The following is a 16,294-nucleotide window of genomic DNA, read 5'->3' on the forward strand; positions in this document are numbered from 1 at the left end:
TCAGGTGCGGGGAGTTAAGGGGGAAGAGGTAGATTAGGGCTGAGTGGGTCGCTCAGGGCCTCCTGGAAGGAGGATCCTGTTGTGCTGCATTGGAGGATGGTGGAGGTGAGGTTGCTGGGGCCAGAACCCCAGGGAGAGTAAAACCTTCCCCAGAGGATGAGGCCACAGGGGCCACGTCTGTTCAGACCTATCCCTGCCGAAATGCCACATTCCTGCGGATGCCTCCCCAGGGTCACGAGCTGTATCCACGCTTTCTTTCCTAGTCCTGTGCCCCGGTGGAAGAGGTGAGGAGGAGGAGGGAGCGGTGGAGAATTACAAAGAGGAGGAGGGAGTGGAGTGAGGCAGTGGCCAGGAGTCCCTGGTCCTAGGTCTAGAGCCCTGCCTTGTATTCACTGTGTGACCCGGGCCTGTTCCCCCCTCTGTGCCCCATAAGGGGCTGGGTTGCACTGGCTCTGGCAGCTTGTGCTGTCTGGTCCATACTCCTGGAGAGGACTTCGACCTTAGGCAGAAGCACTTCCAAGCGTCTGGTCTAGCCCCATCCCAGGCTGACTTCCCTCTCTTCCTTTTCTTTGTGCATCCCAAATCTGTCCATCCTCCATGGGCCAGTTCAATACCTCCTGCCCCCCAAGCAAATCCACAGGGCAGTGGAGACAGAAAAGGTCACTGGGTTCTGGGCTGAGGGGCTGAATTTTGGCTGCCTCTCCCCTTCCTGAACTGACCATTGGCTCCACCACTTCATTCCCCTGCCAGCAGGGATGGGGAGTTTCCTACCCCTGTGTCAGGTCACCCCTTCTTTCATAGGGCAGCTCTGACTGATCCTGGACCTGAAGCAGGCCCACACAGTGCCTCAACCCTCAGCTCTGTGTCCCCAAAGCCACCTTCCTGAGGTGTTGAAGAAGCCACACCACCTTAGAGCTAGTCTGGAGCCTGGGGTGGCTTTTGTTCCTTTGTCAACAGGGGCCTTGTCACACATGGTGTGATGGGGTCTGTGCTTAGTGTGGGAACGCAGGGAACTATGCCAGGCCCTTGGTGAGGACTTGGTGCTCCTTCAGCTATTGTCCTTAGAATCCCAGGTGGCATCTTCCTGGCTAAGTGGGAGGCAGAGAAGCGCTGTGAGGTAGCTCTGAGCGTCCCACTCCCTCCACCCCTGGGTTTTAGTTGCCAAGACTCAGATGCAGGCCCATCCTGGCTCCCAGCCAGAGGGAGGCACCCAGGGGTTTTCAGGCAGAGCCTCCGTGAAATCCATGTTCCGCCAATTACCAGCCTTCCCCCGAGAAGGCTGAGGGATACTCCATGGCCTCAGTCTGCCCTTGGTCAGGGGTGGGCGGTGGTTCCCACAGAGCGGGGCAGTGAGGGCCCCCCACGCCATCCACCTGCAGCCTTTTCTTGAGGGCCTGCTCTGATGTGACCCTGCGCTGAGCTCTCAAGCACACTCGCACTTCCACAGTCACCTGTGTTTCCTTACTACTCTCCCCAGCATTTCTCACTCTTACCTGGTGAGGCTGCCTGAAGGCTTGAGGCTGGGGCTGAGATGAATAGGACTTTGGCCTGTCCTTGAGGGGAGTGTGATCCAGTAGAAGAAATGAGGTGGCCCTGAGCAGGGGGTGGAGCGGTGGGACAGATGACAGGGAAGAGGGAGGCAGCCAAGGGTTGCTCAGCCCAGAACCCAATGGTCCCTCCTGCCTACCCTGTCTCCTGTGGGTGAGGGCAGGGCGTGTGCTGAACTGATCCAAGAAGGATAGGCCAGGATTTGGGATGGGCAGAGAAAAGCAAGAGGAGTGGGAAGTCAGCCTGGGAGCCAGATGGTACCAAGTCAAGGAGGAAGAAAGGACTGCCACTTGCTTAGGGACTAGACCCTGCTCCGTGTGGAGCAGAAGGTGGAGAGGTCAGTCCGGGCTGAACATCGGAGACTTCCAATACCAGGCTGAGGAGCTCGGCCTTTATCCTGAAGGCACTGGGGAGTCATGCAAGGGTTTTGAGGAAGAGTTACATGACCAGCTAGATAGTCTGTGCAGGGTGGAGTGGAATAGAGGGGTTGAGTTGAGGTAGGGGGCTGGAGAAAGACCAGAGGAGGGGGAAGGAAGCTGGGCCTGGAGGGATGGAGGCAGTGGATAGATGTGAGGGTTACAGAGGGAGAACTGACAGCGACAGATTTGACACAGGAAGTGCAGGAGAAGGAAGAGGCAAAGCGACTTTGAAGTTTCCAGACGCCATTAGAAGTTTGCTGATGCCTTTGATAGAGACAAAAGATATGTTGGATGTTGAATATTTGAGTGTGAGGAGCCTCTGGGATGTTCCCACAGATGTCCAGGAGGCAACCTGTACTGGAGGTTTGAAGCCCGGGGGAGAAGACTGGGCCTCAGGGGGCACTCCGTGTTGGTGCGTTGGAGGAAGGCTCCAAACTCCCTGAGGGTGGGGTGGAGAAAGAAGAGAGACAGGGCCTGGTGCTCCTGCGAGGAGCACCCATGTTGAGGGGGCAAAGATAGGATGAGCCAGGGAGAGAGACAGAGGAGGGGCCGTCTGGAAGGTGGGAGGGAAACAGCCGAGCAGGAAGGAGGCGGGAGAGGGCGCTGAGAAGAAGCCGACGTCTTTGGCAGTGAGGAGGTAGCTGGAGCCTGCAGTCCTCGCGAGGCAGTGGGCGCAGGGCGGAGGCTGGATCCCAGAGGCTGCATCCTCCCGGCGCTTTGGGCGGCCACCCGCCTCCCAGCTTCCTCTCACCTCCCGCCAGCTCCCCCAACTAGCAATAACCAGTGTCCGCCGACCGGCTGCCGCTGGGCGGGCCAGGGCCTGTGAGCGCGGCACGCCGTGATCAGCACCCGGGAGAGCGGCCGGGGCCTGCAGCGGGGCGGGGCGGGGCGGGGCTTCGCGGTGATCGCGCCGGGCCTTGGGTTCCTGCCGTGCCCACCTCGCAGGATGCAAGAGCGGACAGGAGGCAAGAGCAGGCCAGGGACCCTCCGGCCCTCTCCCCTTTCAGAAGCATCCCCTCATCCCGGCACTGCCCAACAGGAGCCCCCACCCCAACATTTGAGGCCATTACTCCCTCAGCCCCATCAATTCAACCTCTTCAGGGGACGGGAATGGAGGAAGACGGCTCATTACTGGGAACTTTACAGACATTTCCAAAGCCTTACAACTCTTTGAGCTTGTAAATTGTGACCTCTCCTTTCAGATGAGCGAACTAAATAGAAGTTCGGAGAGGTTAAATAACTTGCCCAGGGCACATGGCAGAGCTGGGATCTGAACTTCCACCTGCCTGGCTGTGTCCTGGAATACCCCAGGACCCAGTAGTCCTGGATCTTGCACCTCCTTTCTACAGACTCCTTACTTCTGGGGCAGCTGTGGCAGTGGGATGGGAGGAGACCTTCCCTCCTACCTGACTTACTTGAGTATATTCCCAGGAGATTTCTGAAGATGAGGCCTCCACCATCATTCCCAGGGTGGGAGGGCAGAGAGGAAGCTGAGGGCTAGGTGAGGCCTCAGGGCACCTGCTTCCCCTGTGCCTGGGGCTGGGGGCGGGGAGATGCCCTCCTGTGAACACCTCTGACTCAGCTTCTTACTGCTGGGCTCCATGGGGCGTGGAGGGGAACTGTGAGAGGCCAAGTCTGGACACCGGCCAGGGCCTGGGCTTTCTGGGCCTGAAAAATGCCTTCCCAGCTGGCAGGCATGGAGCGGCAAGGTCCCAGGTACGGGTCAAGCTGAGAAAGCCGCTCAACCAGAGCTTTCAGACGTCTGAAATTCTACCTTCTGGGACCACAGCGGGAAGCAGATCTCCCTCACATTTTCTTTCCTGACACTTCCTAAGCCTGAGAAAACTGCTTTCTGTCAGCCTGGACAGGCCTTGTGCACAAGCTGGGTCATTCCCGTCCATCCCACCATCACTGTGCACCCCCGTGCCCATTAACAGGGGCTAGGTTTCCACTCGGTCTCATGGGCTTTGCAGCCTGGATCCTGGTGTGCGGGGCAGGGTTATTGATGAGTAACCCCTTCTCCTGGGGTCTTTTAGAGACCCAGCTTGTACCCTCTCTTACAGAAATGCTCACCAATCCCAGACTGAGCCAGGGGCCCTCTTTGGGTACTACGGACTCTGTGCTTCCGTCACACTACGAGTCGTAACCCCCCCACACACACACAGACACACCTTGATTGGGTGCTTCTCTAAGGCAAGGAACAGTCTGAGTCACATCTAATGAAGTTGGCCAATGGTAGGTGTTTGTGAATGAATGAATAAGTTAGTGGAGGAGACAGCATTTGAACCCCCATTTCCTGCCTCAAAGTGTGGAGTTTTTTCTTTTAGGTCAACAGGCTCTCTACTGAGACAACTCCCCACTTGTCCCATTGCTAAAATGACCCCATTCCATTGGGTTAAGGCTTCCTCCTGAGGAGTCCTCTCTGGCATCAGGGCAGAGGCCCAGCAGGCCTTCTCCCATGCCCATAGCCCGTGGACAGTGAAAACCACGTGGGCAGGCTGTGGCCTGGGTGCCCACAACTCCTAGTAGAAGTTCATGCTTCTGGACACATGACTGGCTCAATCAGTAGAGCATGTGACTCTTGATCTCAGGGTTGTGAGTTTGAGCCCCATGTTGGGTGTAGAGATTACTTAAAAATAAAACAAACAAACCAAAAAAAGTGCATGCTTCAGCATCAGGTCCCACAGTGTCCCGACTAAGCAGAGCCACCAACAGGTGGACTCTGTGACAAGGCTCTGAGTCCAAAGGCTGTTAGCAAAAGCACCCAGAGCCCCCTGCGTGCCCACCTCCATGCTTGGGAATGTATCCCAGGGCATGGTACAAACTCAGTAAGGGAGCCCGGAGGAGCTGGTTCTGTCTGGAGGCCTGGCCCTCCCATACTTGCGGAGGACTCAGAAGTGTCCCCTGACCCTGAGGGCCTTATAATGGGGTAGCACAGGGGATGGGTCCCATCCATCCACCCTTCATCACCAGCTCCTGTTCTAGTCCCTGCGCAGTGCAAATCCTTCATTCTCATACCTCTCTGGGCTCCTCTATCTGCTTCTCTCTTTATTGTTCTCTCTCTCTCTCTCTTTCCATCACTACTTTCTTTTTCTTTTCTTTTCTTTTCTTTTCTTTTCTTTTCTTTTCTTTTCTTTTCTTTTCTTTTGTCTTTGTTCCTCTGTATGTGTTTTCCCTATGCCTCTCCGATCTCTTTATATTTCCATCTTGATCTCTCTCAGGCTCTGATCCCTCTCTTCTCTCCTTCATGTATTTCTCTCCTTCCTGTCTGTGTCTCTCTGTCTCTGTTCCTCTGTGCGTGAGTCTTTCTTTTCCTCTCCCAGCCAGAGTCTCTCTCTACCCCTCCCTCCCTCTCTCCCTCTCTGTCTGGGCCTCTCTGTTCCTCCTCCCTCCTCCCTCCCCCTTCTGCATTATCAGACCTGCTCCAACCTCCTCCCCGGAGCCAGCCTAGCGGCAGAGGCAGTGGCAGCAGGAGAGGTGGGAGCGACTGGGGCAGCGGCAACACTGTCTCAGGATATTGAGTCCAGGCTGAGTTGAGGACAGGCTACCGCTCTCGGTCCCCGTGCCTACTGGGCCAGGCACCCTGCCTGGAACCCCGGGCAGGGTGGACAGGGCGAGGTGCCACCGTAGTCTGGCTGGGGAGGCAGACGATGAGGAGCGATGGGGCAGGCATGCGGCCACTCCATCCTCTGCAGGAGCCAGCAGTACCCGGCAGCGCGACCGGCAGAGCCGTGAGTACTATCGAGGGGCTAGGGTTTGGGGCAGTGGCTGCAAGACGTACCATGGACGAGGGTTCTGGGAGTGCCTGTGAGGAGCTGGGCTTGGCGTGGAGCTGAGCCACGTGGGAGGATCGATCCTGCTCCTGGGTGCCCGGTTGCTGGACTATAGCCTGGGGGGCCTCTGCACAGGGCTGGGGGTGTCCGGCATCAACCTAGGGGGTGATGGGGCTGGGGTCCCATAGAAGGAGCTGGGGGAGGGGTTGGTAATGAACCTAAATTATCCTTCCAGGGGCTGGGGGTGGGAGAGGTCTGCAGGGAGTTCCAAGGAGCTCTGGGGGGGCTGAGATAAACTGATTCAGAACCCTGGAGAAAGATGAGATGTCTGGGACCACGTGTGTGTATGTGTGTGTGTGTGTGTGCATGTGTGTGTGTGTGTGTGTGTGAAAGAGAGAACGAGGAAGGGAGAAAACAAACATGAATATGAATGAGTAAGAGTGGCTCTGGAACAGAAGAGGGTCTGGGGCAACTGCCTTTCATGGGATTGGGATTCATGGCCACCAGTTTAGGCAACTTTACCCCCAAAACACCTGTCCCAGAGAGAGCCATGGGGCTGGTGGAATGAAGCCCCTGTGTAGCAGCCTCATGTGTGTCCACATGCGGGGTGGGGGGTACTTGTGCAGGTGAGTGGGGGGGGTTCTGTGGAGGTGACCCTCCACCATGTGAGGGCTGCCGAGGTGGGTGACAAGTGATATGTGTGTCTCCAAGTGCGCGGAAGTACAGGTCTGTGCCTGCACGTGAAGGTGTGCGTGTGTGTACATGTGTGAGGTGCAAGGGGACACGTGGGGTGTGGAGGGGCCTGTGGAGACCTTGGCGGTTGGATGGGCAGCAGCCTGTCAGGATGTGTGAGCAGCGCTGTGTGACCGTGACAGTTCATCCGTACACGTGTGAGCGCAGGTGGCTGTGTGTAGGGGTAGGCGTGTGTGTTAGTTTGTGTTTGTATGTTGGCACGCATGTTAATGTGTGTGCTGCATCTGCAAAATAGAGTGACTCCATCCTGAGTACACTGTCGGAGTCCATATACATTCAGGTTTGTGTGTGTATGTGTTCGTGTGTGCATATCAGTGTTGCGCTGTGTGTGTGTGTAGACGTGGACAGCTGTTAGCATGAGTGTTCGGGTGTGGGTGTGATCATGATGCTGGTGTGTGTGAGTGTATATTGGTGCTTGTGTGGCTGGTGTGTGTGTGTGTGTGTGTGTGTGTGTGTGTTCATCCAACTGTGCGTGGGTGGCTGTTTCCTTCCCCTGATGGTTGAAGACACAGCTGGGACACTGTGGCCCACTGAGGCAGGGCGGGGGTGGCTGAATGTGCGCCCACCTCTGTGAGCCCAGGACAATTCATTCTGCACCCTGGGGGGAGATGCAGAAAAGAAATAGGCAATAATGGCTCTGCCCTCTGGGGCTTCCTGAGCTTCCCAGACATAAAATAGCTTGAGAATAATTAAGCATAAAGATCAGGATCAAGCTAACAGGTGGGGGTGGAGCGGGAGCACCATAAGCAAAGGCCCCGGGTGGGGATGGGGCATGTGCCTGGAGCAGTGAGGAGGCTTAAGGGGGAGGCAGCAGCCTCATCCTGTAGGACTTGGAACTCCAGACCTCTTGGGCTTTATCCTCAGGGCCCTGGGGAGTCTGAGAAGGTTCCCTGTGGTGGAGGGACAGAATCAGGTTTGGGTTTTAGAAAGCTGCCTCAGTGGCACTGTCACAGTTGAACTGGAAGAGAGAGATGGGGCAGGGAGACCAGGGTGGAGGCCAGGCAGAGTGGGCCTCAAGGTGGTCTGGGGCCGGTGGACCAAGGGGCAGATGACCAGGGCCTTTCCGAAGGGAGAAGTTGGAGGGCCTGAGAAGGAAACTGGGATGGGGAATGTCCAGGTGGCTTGGGCTTGGACTCAGGTGGGAGGTGCGGACCTCAGGTGGCAGGACCTCAGAGTGTCAGGGTGTTAGATGGTAAAGTCCTTGGAAAGCTCAGGCCAACAAGGAGCAGGAGAGATCCCCACAGGGTTTCTAGCCAGGGTGCCGAGGGTTGGAAATCATGGAGTTGCCTCTTGCCAGACAGGGAAACTGAGGCTGTGGCTTGGTCAACCTTCTCTGGCTGCAAGGCCAGGGCTGAAGCTCTTTGTCAGAAGCGAGCCCTCGGTCTCCTTCCTCAGGCCCTGCAGGGGACCTGTTGGTTGCCTGAGCTGGGTCGGCTCAGTGAGGGTTAACAGGCTTTATGCTCCCTGCACCCCCCAGTTGCCCCTGCCCACCAAGCCGCTCCTGCCACTCTTGCTGCTTCCCACTCTAGCCTCCTGTCCCCAGGGACTGCTGATGGCTTGGCTGGGATCTAGCCAAATAGGGGAGGCAGAGCTCCCAGCAGTACCCGCCTTCAGTCTTAATGGCCTGGGTGTCTCACCCTGAGCCGGGCTGCTGTCAAGTCAGGCCTACGCGCCCCAGGCTCCTGCTGCTCGGGCCTATACACCTTCCTACTCAGCATGCTCCCATTCTGGCATTTTTGTGCTTATCCATTCATTTAGTCACTCAACAGCAGCTGTCCAATGCCTACTTGGTGCCCACTAGGCTGGTCACTGGGGACCCAGAATGAACACAGACCCAGACCCTGATCTCAGGGACTCCAGGTCTGATGAGGGAGGCAGGAGTGGAAACCTACAGCCTCGTGGTGTGAACAGTGCTGTGCAGAGGGAGCCCCAGGAACTGGGGGAGCGCCTCCCTGGCCAGGGCTTCAGAGGAGACACTTGAGCTGTGAGAGAGTGCTATGTGACCAAGGGACAGAAAGAATTGGGGTTGGCAGGAGTGAGAAGGGAGTGGAGGAGGAAGAGAGCGCAGGAGGGGCCAGATTCTCCAGAGAGTTCCAAATGTCAGGCTAAGGGGCTTGACTTCTTTTCGTAGGACTAAGTGGCTGAGGAAAAGCTTTTAAATAGGAAGCCTCCCCTAGAAAGCTCTCCTTGGTTCCCCCTCCCTCTGACCCCGTGACCCACCCTGCAGTCTCCCCAGTAGTACAGCATCAAGATTGTGGCCCAGACTCCGTCTTCCCCCGTGATGCTCCCTGGGTGTGAGGTCCTTACCCAGCCGGACAAGGAGCTCCTCTAAGGCAGGAGCCTTCTCTTGCTTCCCAGCACAGGCCTGGGCACCATGCTCAGTGAAACCTCCCAGCAGGAGAGGACATGTAGAGCCATGTTCTAGCAGTTGCTTTACTCCTCTCTGGAACTTGCCCACAGATGTATCCAACCCTGCTTACATACCCGCTGTCCCAGCCCTTCCCTTGCAGTGGTTATATCTCTCTACAGGGCCTGGCTGCTTGGCCTTCCGTCCCTTCTCCATCCGGGGTCACTATCCTTCCTCCCAAGGAGGGCCAGGCTGGGGCATAATGGCTCAGGAGTGGTATGAACACGCCCTGGACAGAGAGTAGGGAGAGAGATAAGCAGCCTTTATCCCACTACAGATGGTAAAACTGAGATGGGGCGGTCCCTGACCCTTCTCTAAAATAATGATGAAGAAGCAGGCACAGCTTAAAAAACGAGTGAGGATAGACAACAGGAAGAACTTCCTACTAGCACAGAGCAGTGTGGAATCTCCTGGCTTTGTGAGTGGGCTGTGGGCATGAGGGGGAGTTGGAGACTGAGGCCCTCTACAGCCCTGTCCCTCCTGCAGGTGGGTGAAGCCATCCCGGAAGAGGGGGAGGCAGGGGCTGAGAGAGACAGGAGAGGGAGATGGGGATTCATTCATTCATTTAGCGGGATTTCCTGGAATGCTGCCCAACAAAACACGGCAGCTCTGCGGGGAGCTGGACAGAGCAATGGCCACATGGAGAAGGCGCGTGGTCCCCCCACCTCTGCCAGTGTCTGGGGAAGGTCTTTCAGACAAGGGGCGGTTGGGGCTGGCCTTAGAAGGAAGAATCACTTCTTCAGGCAGAACTGACAGCTCCAGGAAGAGCAAATGCTGTGTGCAGAGGTCTTGAGGGGAGAGCAACCACGGTTTTGCTTATGTGAGCACTGGAGGAGTTCAGAGTGGCCTAAGCATGAGATGCAAGGGTAAGGGAAGGCCTGGGCGGAGACGGAGGAGGAGAGAAGTAAGGGAATGGAGGTTAGACTATAGGAAGCACTTTCTATAGCCAGGGTACCCCCAGCAACTTTGACATGTAGGCATTGTTGTGAATTTGCGACTTCTTGGTCTGTCCCAGTGACCTGCTGAGGGACTCCTCCTTGCTTGAGAATGAAATGTTCAGTGAACAGAGACCCTGAAAATGGGGGAGAGGCAGCAGTTGAATGTGAGCCCCTTCCAGAAAGTGGCATGCAAATGAATGCAAAGTAATATGCAAATAAGCCAGCACAGGCTTGGCAGCTTTGTCTGGGAGGATGAGACATCACCCCCTTCCCTGCTTGCCTCCCACCCTCTCTGCCCCAGCCCCCGGGACAGCCAGAGCAGCCTTGTCTGCTGCTCTGAATGCCCCAGCTTGTCTGAGCCACAAGATTGTGGCCTGTAGGTTAGGGGCCACAGGCTCCCTGTCAGCACCCCCATCCTCTCAGGAAGTCGATATATTTAGTAACGGATGTTTTCAACACATTTATCTCCCATTGTTCAGCTGCCTGCTCCCTGGGAAAGGCCAGGTCCCCAGTGACGTGACCCACTTCTTGAATTCCCTGAAGTCACCCTTCTTACTGCCCTCCCTGAAAAACAGGAGGCAGCTGGGGCTTGGTGCAGCAGAAGGGATTTAAGTCAGACATCTGGGAGAACGTCCCAACAGTGTAGTTGCTGAAATACATGGACCCTGAGGTTTCTGGGTTCTCACTCTTTAGATGGCTACCTGGGTTCAGAGCCAGAGGAGGCTTTGAGAATAGAATGGAAAAGGTGGTGGACAGGTGGGGGAGGTTCAAATATCGGCACCATTACTCTGTTGCTCTGTGGTCTTGGGCAAGCTACCTAATTTCTCTGAACCCCGTGTGAATAGTGGACTGGCAGTATTAATACTTTGCTGGCAGGATAACTGTGGAGAATCTGAAAGTGGAGAACTTAGTGGTGGGTATGCAGCAGGTGCTCATAAAGGTTAGCTGTTGCCATTATAAACCACCCACACTCACCTACACTTTTAGAAAGATTCAGTGGGGGCCTGGAGAGGGGGAGAGACCAGAGCTAAGAGCCCAGAAGCTGTCATCGTGTGGGAGACACAAGGAGGTCTGAAATGGAGCCATGGTGGTGGGAATGGTGAGAAGTGTGGATGCTCTGTGGGAGGGCCGAGGGCCTCAGAGACATGTGACCACCTCCCTAGGCTGCCCTGGCTGGTCAGGGACTGACCCCCAGAGGATACAGTGGAGGAAAGGGCTCGATGAGGAAGGGGTTAAGCCAGTGGCCACACCCATAGCAGTCTGTGAGTCATTCTGGGAGTCGTAGTCTGGCATGAATTTGCAGTAAGTATCCTTAGTCCAGCCTCCTTGGGTCCAAATGCACACCTGCTGCTGAGGCGGGCTGGGGACAGGCCCTGGAGGGGGATGGGGGATGCAGGGCCCAAAAGTGGAGCAGCGTCAATCCCTCCCCAGGACCCCTCAGCCTGCTGTGTGTTGGGCAGTGCAGGTGGGGGTAGGGATAAAGGGATTAAGCCATAATTAGGACTCTTCACACATTCACACAGAAGTTTACAGCTTCCAGAGCACTGTTTTCACATCTATGATCTCATTTAATCCTCACCACAAACCCCAGAGACTGCTGTTTTCTGGATGAAGAAACAGAGGATCCGAGAGGGGAAATAACTTGCCCAGAGGTATTCAGCCAGTAACTTATGGAGCCAGGCTTGGAGCACAAGCCTGGCCACCCCCAAAGTTCCTGCTCTTTCCATGGATTATTGTTCCAGATGGCAAAGGCCAGGCATTGAAGGACAGGCAAGATACAGACAATTAGACATCTCAGCAGAGGAACAGAGGAACAAAGACCTGACTCAAGGGACAGGAGGCAAAGGCTGAGCCCCAGGGATATGAGGCTAAGAAGCTGACTAGGCGGACCCCAGACAACCAATTTCAGGCTGAGAATTTGGACTTCTTACCATGGTTCACCAGGCTCTTGCCAAGAATTTGGAGCAGGGGCAGGGCCTGATTAGAGCTGGACTTAGGGAAGATTGATCTTGCAGTCTGAGCTGAATGGCTAGGATTAGAGAAACAACACAGCCTGAGGCTTCTGAAAATCATCCATGGTGCTCCCAGCACTTTGCTCCTCTTCATCCTCCACACTTCTTCCCAGTTTCTTCCTCCTCTTCCTCTTCCTCTTTTTCCCTCCCCACTCTACCCTGCTTCCCTCCACCCCAGCCTGGGGAGTGAGGACTGTGTACCATAGAGCTGTGCTGTAATGCAACCTGTCTCCAGCAGGGGTTGCTGTTGTGCACAGTCCGTTGCAGCCTGGGTCCTCCTCATGTTTGAAGGGCCAGAGGGAGGAAGAGGTGGATCAGGAGCAGAGCTGAAGGGTGGAGGAAGGGTACCCATTGCTTTCCGCTCCCACTGGGCCCAGGGTGAGAGGGCACAACTGACATGGCATAGGGAGGAAGGCTGGCTGAGGAGAGACCAGACCCCACATGGCAGGCACAGACACATGGAAGGGGTTAAGCCAGAGGACAAGAAATTTTACCTCCTCCCAATTCTGGGACAAGTTTAGATTTGGAAATGGATCTAGAATTACAATTGCAGTTGGAGTCTGGGTTTCCGTTGGATTGTGATTTGCTTGATCCTGAGATGAGGGCTAAGATTGGTTGGCTTATTTGTGTTTCTGTGTGTGTGTGTGAACCTGAATGTGACCTTCCAGTTGTGCACGTGTGTTTATGGGTCTGAGAGTGTAAGAGTGTGGGTCAGTGTTGGTGTAAAAGTGTGGACGTATTCATATGTGTGAATACGTGAGTGCCCATTTTTATGCCTGGTTATCGGTAAATGGTTATGTGTACGCGAGTGTGTGCACCTCTGTGTTCAGTGTTATGCGTATATGTTCTAATAAAACTGCATGTGGGTGTGGATCTCCATGCATGCGGTGTCCGTGTTGCAGTGTAAAGGCAGGGATGAGTGAATGTGTGTGAAGGCACGTGTCCCTGCCCTGCTGACCCAGCAAAGCCATGCCCAAGGTCTGGATACTCAACGCTTTCTCTCCTGAGTCCCATCTGCCTGAAGGTAGGGACAAGATGCGTGTGGACTTGGGCTGGAGGGGCTGGGCTTCCCTCAGGAGACTCTGAGTCCCCCTCCCTGTCAGTGAGGGCCCTAGAGGAACATGGTGTCTTTGTATTCAGGCTCAAGTCCAGGGCTATCATATGGAAATGCTGGACATAACCATCCCTGAACCCCACTAGGAGAGTTTCAGGGACTCCCAGCCCAGTCCTTTTCTATAGATACAAATCCTGAAGCCCAGAGAGGGGTAATGATGGACTCGATGTCACATAGAAGAATCCAGGGTGAGATGGCAAGACTTGGAGCCCAGAGAGGGGTGTGTCTGGCCTAGAAGGCCCCTCTCCGTCCAGCCTCTGGAGCAGATGGGGAGCTCAAAGCAGAGATCCAGTTCTGTGGCATGAGGCCACCTCCTGCACCTGGGCCTTTCCACTCCTCCGAGGCCTCAGATGCTGCCTTTGAAGTTTGTACCAGAGCATCTGCCTGCTGTGAGACTCCTCCCGGGAACTTGTGAAGTCTGTCATTCCTGGAGCATGGCGGTTCTGCGGAGAGCAGTCCAGCAGTGGAGTGGGACCAGGGGGAGGGGCCTCATCTTTGCATCAGATGCTTTTTTAAATTTTTAAATGTTTTAAATGTTCTAACATTCAAGGCTTTCCCTGTAATCCTTCCTTGGGCTCTTAGTACTGAAACAGAGCTGTGGTAGTGGGGGAGTCCTGGAAACCTAGCTTGGCTCGATGAGAGGGGGGCAGGGCAGTCCCATTGGGAAAGGGCTGCCCTAAGAGGAAGGGATGAGCTTCTTGTCCATGGTGCAGGGAGGTGAGAACAGGGGGGCTGGGCAGCCTGGTTAGGGAGACTGCAGATGAGACTCCTGTCCTAGCAAAGAAGTTGGTTGCAAACTTTCTGAAGTCCTTTTAAGCTATAGCTGTCATGAAGGGGCTAGAGAAGGACAGGCCTCAGCCCACTCGGCAGGGGGAAGAGTTTGAGCCCCCCAGTGCTTTTCCCAGTGGCCTGAGCAGGGGGAGGCTGGAAGCAGAAAGATCCCCTTCCCTAGGATACTGGAGAGACTGTCTTTCTGGAGTTTGGGGATTGGAGGCAGAGGGCTGGATTCAGACACTGGTGGGGCTGGGGCTGTGATGGGTAGGAGGTAATGGCTTTGCTGGCAGCCCTGGCAGGGAGGGAGCAGACAGGCAGACAGACAGGTAGCTAGCTTCCCTTGGGCTGAGTTGTGGGGGGGCTTTAAGGTTGAAGGCCCATGGGAGGCTCAGAACTGGGCTCTGGGTGGGATGGGGGCAGAGGCTTCCTGGTGCTGTGGGCTGGGCAGGGACTGGGTAGAAGAGGAGAGAATCAGGCAGCCTGGCACCGCATCCTTCCCATGGCAGAGAATTCAGTTATCTTAAAATGCCAAGTAGGGTGCAGTCTGGGGGCTAGATGGAGAGAACTAACGATTACAGAGTGCCCTTTATATTTTCCAAATTACCTTGTTTAATCACCTCAATAGTCCTTCAAGGAGCTCGCACTGTTTTGTAGAGGGGAAACAGATGACACACTTATGTGGTTTAATTGAAGGCAGTGTGATGAAGCAACCATTGTGGAGATGGGGCAGGATGAAGGGAAAAAACAGGGCGTGTCGAGGTACTATGGTCTAGCATCCATGAGGCCCAAGGGGCGAGGACAGTGCTGTAGATCTGAGAGCAGAGCTACAAGTAAAGGGTTGCCCCACAGAGGCTGTCAAAGGAGACAAAAAATGGAGGTCTGGATGGACACACGGATCATGGGAACACAAAGCCCAGAGAGGGTGCCAGCTTGCCCAAGGTCACACAGCTGGTTGGTCTCAGAGCTGGAGCCAGAAGCCATCCTGCGCATGCATTTTGTCATGCTGTCTGAGGCTTGGTGGGATCCAGGTACCACCAGGGCTCTCTGTACGCACCCACAGGCACCTCGTGGTCTGCGATTAGGCTGGAGCTACTTCTGCCATGACTGCCCTGCTCCCCACCTGAGTAGCCCTGGGGCTGCTGAAATGTCATTCTCAGGATGTGGTGCACCCTGCGCCCCCACTCAGCCATCTGCTCATTGATCCCACCCCTCCTCAATGATGCCTCCATATCCGCTGCCCTGTGCTTATCACCCTGGCCATGGAGATGGACTGCACAGTCCTCGCCCTCCCCTTTGTTAGAGGAAGGCAAAGAGCTTTATGGGGTGAGTGCGGAGAAGGAAGCCCACGCTGGGACCGCTGATCAGGAGACTTCCCTGAGGAGGTGATGCTGGGTCTTAGCCCTGAAAAATGAATGGGAGTTTCCCAGGTGAGGGAGGAGAAGAAGGTGATTCTAGGCAAAAAGCCAGCACAAGCAGAAGTGTGAAGAACAGCAGGACATCACGGTCACGGTGGCAGGGCCAGGGCTGCTGGGCTGGGGGGGGCCCAGTAGCAGAAGCCCAGGTCACCCAGGGAAGCAAGGGACGGTGGAAGCAGGGGCATGGGTAGCTTTGGGTTTTGAAATCCCCAAGTGAAGGATGAATTAGAGGGGCCATTGAGGAGGCTGGTGTGGAGACCCAGGTAGGAGGCAAGACGGCCGCATTGGAGGTGGCTGACGACAAGTGAGCTGCGTAGACAGGTCAGAGGAGGAGTGACAATCCCCACCCCCCGGCTGACCCCTAGTTCTCCAGTGTCCACCCACCAACGCAGGGATGGGTGGCAGCTCTAGACTGTCCTCCAGGAGCACCCCTCCCAGCCTATCCTGCCCGTGGCTTCCACACTCTAGCGTACCCGTCCCTGGCACCCGTAAGCCACCCCCTCAGACCAGAGCCCCCAAGAGCAAAGCTCTGTCACTGCTGCCTCATCTCTTGATAACACTTATGACTTGTCCACTGCCAAGTCTAATAAAAGTCCTCCCTTTTAAGACCTTCATCCTGGAGTTTGATCTCAATCCTTCTTGCTCTCCAGAGCCTGGGCCCTGGCCTCCTTGAGAGATGAGTCAGTGAAATGGCTCCCTCCTGGTGCTGGGGGGCAGTTATGGGCTTTGGCCCAGCCAGCTCATCCGTGTGCCTGTGTGCCAGTGGGGACCCACTTTCAGCCTCCGCTGGGCCTCAGGTCACTGACTCATTATCAGTGTTAATTGGCATTTCTGGTGCAGTCTTCCACCCCACTAAGTGCTTGACAATCATTAGGTGCTATTGTGTGCAACTGGATTCCAACTCTAGCACCCTCCTGCCCTAGACTTCTCCTGGGTCTAGCTGCCTAAGCCAAGGGACCAAGTGTCCTGGCCACAAACACACATCTCCAGGCATGGAGAGACAAACAGGGATCAACAAGAGAAAAACTCAGCAGACACAGAAGCCCACACACAGAGAAGCAGACCATAGTACAAAGACACGGAGAGACTCACAGCGAACACACACGTAACACAGACATCAATACACACTGAGAAACAGAGA

General features: G+C 55.5%; 1 protein-coding gene across 1 annotated transcript in view; it reads left to right on the forward strand.

Annotated features, from left to right (window-relative positions):
* The first annotated feature begins 5,544 nt into the window (after nucleotides 1–5,544).
* Nucleotides 5,545–16,294, forward strand: part of PDE2A (phosphodiesterase 2A) — a 92,714-nt gene continuing 81,964 nt past the window's right edge. The window contains exon 1 of the mRNA XM_026518030.4: nucleotides 5,545–5,698. Coding sequence (XP_026373815.2) covers nucleotides 5,628–5,698 — 71 coding nt within the window. The 5' untranslated portion in view covers nucleotides 5,545–5,627. The remainder of the gene's footprint in view (nucleotides 5,699–16,294) is intronic.

The sequence above is a fragment of the Ursus arctos genome, unplaced genomic scaffold (assembly GCF_023065955.2).
Source record: "Ursus arctos isolate Adak ecotype North America unplaced genomic scaffold, UrsArc2.0 scaffold_22, whole genome shotgun sequence".
In the NCBI taxonomy this organism is placed as follows: Eukaryota; Metazoa; Chordata; class Mammalia; order Carnivora; family Ursidae; genus Ursus; species Ursus arctos.